A 10,389-nucleotide genomic window follows, 5' to 3' on the forward strand; every position below is an offset into this window, starting at 1 on the left:
TCTCCCCGTTTGAATTGTCCGGGTGCGCTTGTGGTTTTCGCCTTGCATTAAATCTCTGATGATTGCATTATTGAGGTCGGCGATAATTCCTAGGTTGTCGCATAAATCGACCAGAGGTGGATGTCGCGAGCTCGATAGGGTTTGGGGCGTGACATCCCGGTTTGAATTGGTATCAGAGCAAGGTCTGCTCGATCTAAACTGGTCGAAGTTTGGAGTGATAAGGAGCAGAGATTGTGGGGTAGAATTAGGGAGACCTTAGCGAGTTGTAAGGTGGAATAAGCTACACGTGCCTCCAGACTGGTTGTTGTGATTGATTGAATGAATTAATTGTTGTGATGATGGAAATGCAGGTGCGTCTGGACCTGAGGTAAGTGTTCGGACCTTTGTGATTGTGATCTCGTGATTGGTAGTGAGGGGTTGCCTGTTGAGTGAATTATTGTGCTAATTCACTGTTTAGAATCAGATTAATCTAGTGGGCATAGAGTGCTAATTCCTAAATGGAATTATAGCAGGTAGGAGAGTGGTAGAATTGCGATAATGAGCAGTGAAGGAAGAGGCGTAGGAAGAGTCCCGAGAAGGGGCGCTGGAAGGGGAACGAGAGGTCGAGGTCGGGCTCGAGCTAGGGCTGTAGAGGACCTGGGTATGGGTGCAAGAGCGATAGAAAATCTTGGGGTCAATGCTGGAGCTGCAGCAGAACCCAGGGTGGAAGCTAGACCTGCTGAGGATCCTAGAATGGAAGCTGTTATGAGGACCCTAGAACAGATCGGAAATCTGGTAGGATAGCAGGCTCAGGAAAGAGCTGCTGTGGATGCCCAAGCTGCCAAGACCGCTGTGGCCGCCGTTGCTGTTAATGATAATGAGAACCAAGGGTAGGGGCATGTGATTGTAAATAGACCGATGCATCAATTGGTAGAGCAATTTATAAAGTTAAAACCGCCTAAATTCTCTGGGAAAGGTGACCCTGAGGCTGCACCTCGGTGGGTAGAGGAGCTCGAGAAGGCTTTTGAGGTGCTAGAGTGTAATGATCATGAGAAAGTAACTCTGGCGGTATACCAGTTGCAGGATAACGCGAACGATTGGTGGAAGGCCACAAGAGATAGGGTTTTTCCAAAGGGTACATCCCGGACTTGGGCTGCTTTTACTGGAAGTTTCTATGAGAAGTATTTTTCGGCTAGTGCCAGGGAAAGGAAGTTAGCCGAATTTATGAGACTCCGCCAGGGTCAGATGACAGTAGATCAGTATGAGGCGGAATTTGCGAGGCTGTCTAAGTTTGCTCCAAGAATGGTGGAACATCCCGATGACAAGGCGCGAAGATTTCGGGACGGATTGAGGGCTGATATTCGTAGCCAGTTGTTACTGGTAAATCTGTAGACGTATGAGGAGATATTCGATAAGGCCCAAATCCTTGAGCGAGATCAGGTGGATAGGGCCACTGCCACTGGATCGAGATTTGTCTAGGGAAGGGACAATCGTAATTTGGGAAAGAGGCCGATGATGGATAATAGGCGCTTTACTCCTTCTGTTAAAAGGAATATTGGGAAACCAATCAGGAATTTCAATGGACCGTGTAGAATTTGTGGAGGTAGACACGGGAGTGGACCTTGTCCAACCCGGGGTGGAGCGTGTTTTGGATGTGGGGGATTCGGTCATCATGTAAGGAATTGCCCCAATCCCAGACAGAATAGGCCGCCTGCATTGTCGCCACCTCGGAATGGGAATCAGGCTGGAGCTGCCCAAATAGCAAACCAGAATAGGCCTCAAGCGCAAGGACGAGTGTATGCTATGGCCAGACGAGAGGCGGAGAACGCACCAGGGGTTGTCACAGGTACGATTTCTTTGTGCAACCATGCTGCGTATGCTTTATTTGACCCCGGGGCGTCACATTCTTTCGTATCGAAACAGTTTGTTGATTTAATTGGTTTGGAACCGCAATTGCTTGATGTGGTATTATGTGTGACCACTCCCTTGAATGATAAGATGCTGATTTCGTTGGGTTGTCTAAACTGTAAGATTGTGATTGGGGATAGGGAGGAAATAATCGATTTAGCAGTTCTAGACATGTATGATTTTGATGTGATAGTGAGCATGGATTGGCTGTCTAAGCAGAGGGCCGTAATGGATTGTGGTAGTAGGGTGATCCAATTTAATCATGTTGGACATCCGGAATTTAAATTTGTGGGAAGTCGAGGAGGACCCTCGATTCCTTGGATTTCGTCGCTTGAAATGACGAAGTTGCTGAGTGAAGGTGTCAAGGATTCCTAGCGGCAGTAGTTGATTCAACGGTTGAAGAATTGAGGCTTGAGGATATAGCTGTGGTGTGCGAGTATCCCGATATGTTTCCTCAGGAATTGCCGGGACTGCCACCAGCGAGGGAGGTAGAATTTATAATCGAATTGGCACCTGGGACCGAGCCAATTTCGAAAGCACCTTATAGGATGTCGTTGTCAGAATTAAAGGAGTTAAAGGTGCAAATGCAAGAATTATTGGACAAGGGGTTTATTCGTCCCAGTGCGTCTCCGTGGGGAGCGCTGGTGTTATTTGTAAGGAAGAAAGATGGATCGTTGAGATTGTGTATAGATTACAGGCAGCTGAATCAGGTGATGATTAAAAATAAATATCCCTTGCCGAGGATTGATAATTTGTTTGATCAGTTGCAAGGGGCTTCGGTGTTCTCTAAAATCGACTTGAGAACGGGATATCATCAGTTGAGGATTAAGACGGAGGATATTCCGAAGACGGCATTCAGAACGAGGTATGGACATTATGAGTTTACTGTAATGCCGTTTGGATTGACAAACGCCCCCGCTGCCGTTATGGATCTGATGAATCGGGTGTTTAAGGAATTTTTAGATCAATTTGTGATTGTGTTCATAGACGATATATTGGTATATTCGAAAAGTTCCGAGGAACATGAATTCCATTTAAGTAAGGTCCTACAGACTTTAAGGGAGAACGCGCTATATGCTAAGTTTAGCAAGTGCGAATTTTGGCTCAGTCGAGTAGCGTTTCTGGGTCATGTGATTTCGGGGGAAGGAATCTCAGTAGATCCATCGAAGATTGAAGCTGTGATGAAATGGCCAAGGCCAACAACGGTAATCGAGATTTGGAGTTTTCTGGGTTTGGCTGGATACTATCGCCATTTTGTGGAAGGATTTTCGGCAATAGCAACGCCGTTGACCCATTTGTTGAAAAAGGAAACGAGATTTGATTGGTCAGATAAATGTGAGCGGAGTTTTCAAGAATTGAAGCATAGATTGACAACGGCACCGGTACTGACTATTCCGTCAGGACCTAGAGGATATGAGATATATAGTGATGCGTCGTTGAAACGATTGAGATGTGTACTCATGCAAAATGGGCGAGTAGTAGCTTATGCATCAAGGCAGTTAAGACCGCATGAAATGAACTATCCGACGCATGACCTAGAATTGGCTGCAATTGTATTCGCCCTTAAGATTTGGCGACATTATCTATGCGGAGAAAAGTTTCAGATTTATACAGACCATCAGAGCCTCAAATATTTGTTTTCCCAAAAGGAGTTAAACATGAGGCAGCGTCGGTGGATGGAGTTGTTGAAGGATTACGACTGCGAAATTTTATATCATCCCGGGAAGGCTAACCGGGTAGCTGATGCTTTGAGTCGTAAGTCAAGCATAGTACATTTGATGGTCAAGGAGTGGACACTATTGGAAAAAGTACGAGACTCGGAGTTCAGATTCAAAGTGAGTCAAGTCTCGAGCTTGTTGGCTACGCTTAGGATTGAACCGGAAATTCAGGCTAAGATCAAGATGTTGCAATCTTCGGATCAAGAAATTCAAAAGATTGTAGAGATGGAAGATGCCAAGAGAAAGTTAGATTTTCAAGTGTCTGAGGACGGGATATTAAAGTTTCGTGGATGGTTATGTGTGCCGGACGATACAGGACTTAGGGAAGAGATTTTGTCTGAAGCGCATCGTAGCAGTTACAGTATCTATCCAGGTAGTACTAAAATGTATCGGAATTTGAGGCAGTACTACTGGTGGAATGGTATGAAGGCTGATATCGCTAAATACGTGGCTAAGTGCCTGACGTGTCAACAGGTGAAAGCGCAACATTGTAAGCCCGGGGGATTATTGTGACCTTTGGAAATCCCAGAGTGGAAATGGGAGCACATAACTATGGATTTTGTGTCAGGATTACCGAGAAGCGAAAGAGGCCATGACACTATTTGGGTGATTGTCGACAGATTGACCAAGTCGGCACATTTTTTGGCTGTGCGAAAGGACTTCGCATTAGATCGATACGCTGAATTATATGTACAGCAGATAGTTCGATTGCATGGAGTACCCGTGTCGATAACTTCAGATCGTGATCCTAGATTTACCGCCAGTTTTTGGAAAAGTCTGCAGACGGTGTTAGGATCCAAGTTGCAGTTCAGTACAGCTTACCATCCTCAGACAGATGGCCAGTCTGAGAGGACGATTCAGACTCTAGAGGATATGCTCAGGGTATGTGTGCTGGATTTCCAGGGTAAGTAGGAAGAACAACTACCCTTGGTAGAGTTTGCATATAATAATAGCTTCCAGCAGAGCATTGGAATGGCGCCTTTTGAAGCACTATATGGTAGAGCTTGTAGAACGCCCGTGTGTTGGAACGAAGTGGGAGAAAGGATTATAACTGGGCCAGAGTTAGTGGAGCAGTCGATTGAGGCGGTTAAGATTATACGCGAAAGACTGAAGACAGCGCAAAGCTGTCAAAAGAGTTATGCAGACAGAAGGCGAAGACCTTTGGAGTTTCAAGTAGGGGATCACGTGTTTCTTAAGGTATCGCCCATGAGAGGACTATCCAGGTTCGATAAGAAGGGTAAGTTGAGTCCAAGGTACGTAGGACCTTTTGAAGTTTTAGAAAGGATCGGGGATTTGGCATATCGCCTTGCGTTACCGCCAAATCTATCGCAAGTGCATAATGTATTCCACGTATCGATGTTAAGGAGATATGAACCGGATCCGACGCATGTATTGAATTATGAGGAGATCGAAGTTGATGACAAAGTGTCTTATGTCGAGAGACCGATAAGAATCAAAGATCGTAAGGAGCGAGTGTTGAGGAATAAGACAATCCCGATGGTTAAAGTTATTTGGGAACACCACGGGACTGAAGGCGCAACTTGGGAAAGTGAAGAGGTGATGCAACGTCAATACCCCCAGTTGTTTGAGTAGTAGTAGGAATTGTAAATATTGGGTAGTGGTGAGATTTGTAAATTTCGAGGATGAAATTTCTGTAAGGGGGGAAGAGTTGTGACATCCTGAAAATCAGTCCATTTGGGATTATAAAATACTGAGTTTTATAAATGTACTCGTAGTTAATTCTCGCCCGGAACTGATCATTCCTGGCATACTAACCATTAGGGAAAGGCTAATTAGGGATTTAAATTCGTACGACTAAAAGAAAATTCGATCGTGAATTGATTTTCGACCATAAAATCGTCGAGGTGATATTTTGAGCCACTGTTGGCCGATCCAAGGATAGCTAGGGGTCAATTCGCCACTGTCATAGTAATGGATCGCGGGTGATTCCGCCGAACCACGAAATGACTTGACGAATTATTCTGAACCTATACCGAACGATCGTACCCCTCGGATCTAGTAATTGATCCTCGCGATTTTAATGACAATCGAAGTCGTCACGAGCCGAATAAATTTGTACGTGACCTGAATTATTGTCAGTCACGGGTCGAATATGCGAATTTTCCCAACAAGCCGCCCGTTAGTTTGAGAAACGCTCGAGTTGCGTTTGATAAAATTTGATTATTTAGTTTAGCCCAAATCGGACATCGGAAAAATTTGGAAGTCACAACGGGACGTTAGGACGACGTTGCGGATGGAACGTGCAATTTTGGATGTGCTCGAATCCTTCATAAAAGTTTGATTTCGGCGAGAAACGGAGAAAGTAACCATTTTACCCTTGGAATTTATTAAAGGGTTAGTTTTAAAGGGCAAGGGCATTTTGGTAATTTTTCCCTAAAAGTTGGAAAAGACAATTTTGCCCTTGGACTTTTTGAGAAATTACAAGAGTGCCCTTGGATATTTTTGGTAAGATTCGATCTGGGTCGTCGGTTTCAAGATTAGATCGAATCTGGACCGTTGGATCAAAAAGATTAGACGAGGGCGTTTTGGTAATTTTCCGTTTTGGTCAAATTACACTATTTAGGTCTACAAGGCCCCTTTCTCTCTCTTCTCTCTCTCTCTCTCCCCCTCCCCCTCCCGTTCGGCCTACCCCTTCACCGTGAAATCCCCCCGTTCTCTCTCTCTCTCTCTCCTTGCCAATCGCCGCCGAGCCATCACCGCCAGTCACCACCGCCACGCCGTCGCCGATCCGCCGCCCCCAACCCCCACGCCGTCCGTCTCTCTCTCTCTTCTCCTCCCCGTGTGGCCGTGAGCCTTGCTGGTCACGCCCAAGCCGATCGCCGCCTGCCAGGAGCCGTTCATCGTCGCCGCCGTTCCCGATTAAGTGCCGCCAATTTCCGTTCTAGCCGTGATAGTCTAGAACGCGGGTAAGTCGCGCTCTAAAACCCATTTAGGACTTCGGGTATTGACGGGCGATTTTTGGGTGAAAACGGGTATAAGTTAAGTGCGAAATTGCATGATTTAGGAGTGGAATTATGTGGCGGGCCTTAGGATTTAATTCGGACAATTTTTATTGGAAATTGGAGGACAACAGTGAGTTGTGGACTACTGTTCATGGGGCTGTGATGGGCCGATCGGGACGCAAGTTGGATTTTTAGAACCGACATTTAATGGCGAGAAAGTCTCGTGAAGGACAGAAATCGATTTGACGCCATTTGGTTGGAGAAAAATGGCGAATTGTGCGTTTATGGTGTGTTTGAACTGTGACTGAAATTTTGTGATCAAATTGAGTGCATGGTTGTGTAATTGCCCGATTGAAATATGCCTGCTGGGTGCACGTGTGGGCCAAACTAATTTAATTATTAAAATTGGCCATGTCAAATGCTGAGTGAGCATGGGTTGTGTGTAATTGATGCGTGCACGGGCCACGTGTGATTGGCCAGTTGTGTGTGGTAATTGCTTGTTGAGCATATGCCTGAGTAAGAAAGTAGATGTGGTATGACATAAATTCGCGCAAATTGTGCCGTCCTGAGGCGTGTACGTTTACGCGGGACGATGCCCGGTATTACCGGAAAACTGCCAGCCTGAGGCGTGTACTTTAACGCGGGTTGTGTAGTAGGTGGTAGGTGTTGAGCCTGAGGCGTGTACGTTTACGCGGGCAAGAAACATGGCCTGAGGCGTGTGCGTTTACGCGGGCCCAGAAGTGTTGTGAAAAGAGGTTGCAGTGTACCTGAGGCGTGTACTTTAACGCGGGTCACTGGCGAGGAATGTGAATGAGATATGATGAGAACGGAATGAGTGCATGACATGAGAATTGTGCATGCTTGTGATTGTACTGATGTGCCTGCTATGTGATAATGGTATGTGTGTAATTGTGTTTGTGAAATTGTCTGGAGGTACGTGATAGCCTAGGTAGGGTTTAGGGGTGAACTTGCTGAGAAGTGTTCTCATGGTTGTTTCAATCAACATTTTCAGAACCCCGACCTGAGCCATGAACCCACCGCCACCGCCACCAGAACGTTTTGGGGTACCAGTGCACACCGAGAATGAAGTTACAGAGTTTCCGATGGGTGATGGAATGACCTGGATTAAGCATACCACGACCGTTTTCGTAGAAGTACGATTGCCTCTTTGGGAGACCCACGTTTATACTGCTTGGTTCTTCCGGGATGCGGATGGGGCTGAGTTTGGACCCGTTAGAAGATTTGATGTTCCGTTTGATCTAGTTGGGGATTGGGACCCGACTGCCGTACCCCCGATTGATGGAGAGTTGACCAGTACAGAGGTTAGCGTAGCGCAATCTGGGATGCATCCAACCCCGCCGCTCAGGGATCTTCGGAGGCTGAGTATGAGCCCGAGCCCGAAGCATCGCAAGCTAAGGATGACCCGATGGACATAGACTTAGAACCAATCCCTGAAGAGGAATCAGAGGAAGAGGAACCAGATGAGGAGGAACCAGATGAGGAGGAACCAGAAGAGGTGGAGCCCGAGGTAGAACCTGATGGCGAGTCGGAGGAGTCGGAAGAGCCTGTAGGAGACCCGGAGTATATACTCCCATTTGAGGAATACATGGATCCCAATTACGTTCCTAAGATCAATTTCTTCGATATTCTAGCTGAGGAGTACCAGAACGCTGTTCCAGCTGAGTCGGGTGAGATTGATCATCCGATTGTGATTGAGGCGGAGCCGGAGTCTTCAGAAGAGCAAGCGGATCAAGGGAGTTCAGACTCCGGTGATGATGAGTCAGACTCAGAATGGACGCCTAGCAAGAGGCGTAGGGATTAGTATAGGGGCTCGGAGTAGGTTTTTGGCAGAGTACCATTTTTTAGGTCTGGATGCCAGGTCATCGATCTTTTGTATATCGATGGTTTCAAATGTGGTGTGCAAGTGTTTGCGGTGGTTGTATATTGTAAATAGTTTATAAGTTGGTAAATGAAAATATGTATATTCTCCCTGACTCTCCCCGTTTGAATTGTCCGGGTGCGCTTGTGGTTTTCGTCGTGCATTAAATCTTTGATGATTGCATTATTGAGGTCGGCGATAATTCCTGGGTTGTCGCATAAATCGACCAGAGGTGGATGTCGCGAGCTCAATAGGGTTCGGGGCGTGACAGTATACTAGTTGGACCACCGCTCCAAAAGAAGTAAAGGAATTGTGGTGGAATGAGTTCAAGGTAAGTTTTGTCCTTCTATTTTCTCACAAACTAAGTTCGGTTTAGCATACTGAGTATATAATTGTTTTTCTATTGATTGCAGCGAAAGTTCAGGTGGGATGAAGCGGAAGAGAAAGAAGTTAGAAGAATTTTTAAGAAGAAAGCCGATGATCACATGCGAAATGTGATGAATAGAGCAAAGAGAAGTCAAGAAAAGTCGGATTTTATTACAGCTGACAATTGGACGGAAATTAAGAGAACTTGGGACACCGAAAAGCATAAGCAAATCAGTGAACAAAATAAGAAAAATCGAGCTTCTAGTTCTAGTGAAGGGTCTGCCACATATGCTGGGGGATCTATCAACATCAGGGAGCATAGAAAAAGAATGGTAAGTCTGTTAAACAATGCTGTAAGTTAACTCAATGATTACTTATTTATGTTTATATTTTGTAGGCAGATGAATTGGGGACGGAACCGACATTTATAGCTACATTTGAACGTACATTTTAGAAAAAAGATAAGACATGGACTGGCGATCGAGCAAAAGCTATTAAGGTATGTAAGGTTATACTTTATGTAAGGTTAATATTTATGGTAGTTATATAGATGAAGTTATTTTATTTTCATCTATATTGTTAATGTAGGACAAATATGATGAACTTGTAATGAGCACTGCTGCTAGTGGTGGTGATGGTGTTGCTGCGTCCGAGCCATCGGTTGACAGTATAGCATTATGGATGGAGGCATCGGGTGGAATGAGAAGAGGTCAAATATTTGGGATGGGATCCTTGTCAAGGATATACACAACGCAGGCTGCTGTAACTTCATCCTCCAATGCGGCTTTTTTAAGGAGGACACAACACGAGGAGCAAATGACCCAAGAATTGAGCCAACTAAAACATTTACTTTTACAGAAGGACGAAGAAATAAGAGGAATGAAACAACATTTGCAATTGATCCTGCGACACCTCAACCTCGATCACGATGACGTTCCTCCTGTACCTCCCACTAATCCAGTAGGTGATGGGCACAATGATGAGCGACACAATGATAATGAGATTGCTGATGATGATGATCATTTTGTCGGTCCTTGCTAGTTAAAATTTCCAAACTCGAGGGTAAGCTTGCTTCAGCATTATCTATTTATAGGACAAGTTATTAGTTGTTGCATTTGTTCAATGCACATGTATCGATTCTGTTAAAAGTTCAACTACTGTTCATGTTGAGTTTTTGCACATGTACACGAGAGACAATGGACTAATCAAGCTAATGCTCAGCTATCTCTCTCCCTTGTTCACGCACGCACGTGCATTCTAGGAACAGAGTTGCTGGGATCTGAATTACTTGGCACTGATTCTTTGAAGAATCTTTGGAATGATCATGATGCCATATTGTGTTGTTATCTGTTATTTGTATTACTCGAAATTGTTAAAAGTGAATTTTGCCATGTATGTAATTAGGAATGATTAATGACGGTCTTCCTTTTGGTTTGGCAGTCTATTCCAGCTTTCGTCTTTGCAAACCAGGTAGGACTTGACATATTAGAGACCACTTTTGGTGGCTTTACAAGATATCACTTTGGATTAGATATTTAACGAGTCAGTTCGCAGAGAATTGTGCCCTGGGTTCACT

At 45.1% G+C, this 10,389-nt stretch overlaps 1 protein-coding gene across 1 annotated transcript; it reads left to right on the top strand.

Moving 5' to 3' along the window:
* The first annotated feature begins 642 nt into the window (after positions 1 to 642).
* Positions 643 to 9,916, top strand: LOC130138721 (uncharacterized). Its single transcript, XM_056313609.1, has 4 exons — positions 643 to 774; positions 8,719 to 8,778; positions 8,861 to 9,145; positions 9,402 to 9,916. The coding sequence occupies exons 1-4, from the start codon at positions 643 to 645 to the stop codon at positions 9,852 to 9,854; spliced, it is 930 nt and encodes a 309-aa protein (XP_056169584.1). The 3' UTR covers positions 9,855 to 9,916.
* Positions 9,917 to 10,389: the final 473 nt, after the last annotated feature.

Source organism: Syzygium oleosum, unplaced genomic scaffold, assembly GCF_021117445.2.
Source record: "Syzygium oleosum isolate NSW1041296 unplaced genomic scaffold, Sole_v2.1 Sole_v2.08, whole genome shotgun sequence".
Classification (NCBI taxonomy): Eukaryota; Viridiplantae; Streptophyta; class Magnoliopsida; order Myrtales; family Myrtaceae; genus Syzygium; species Syzygium oleosum.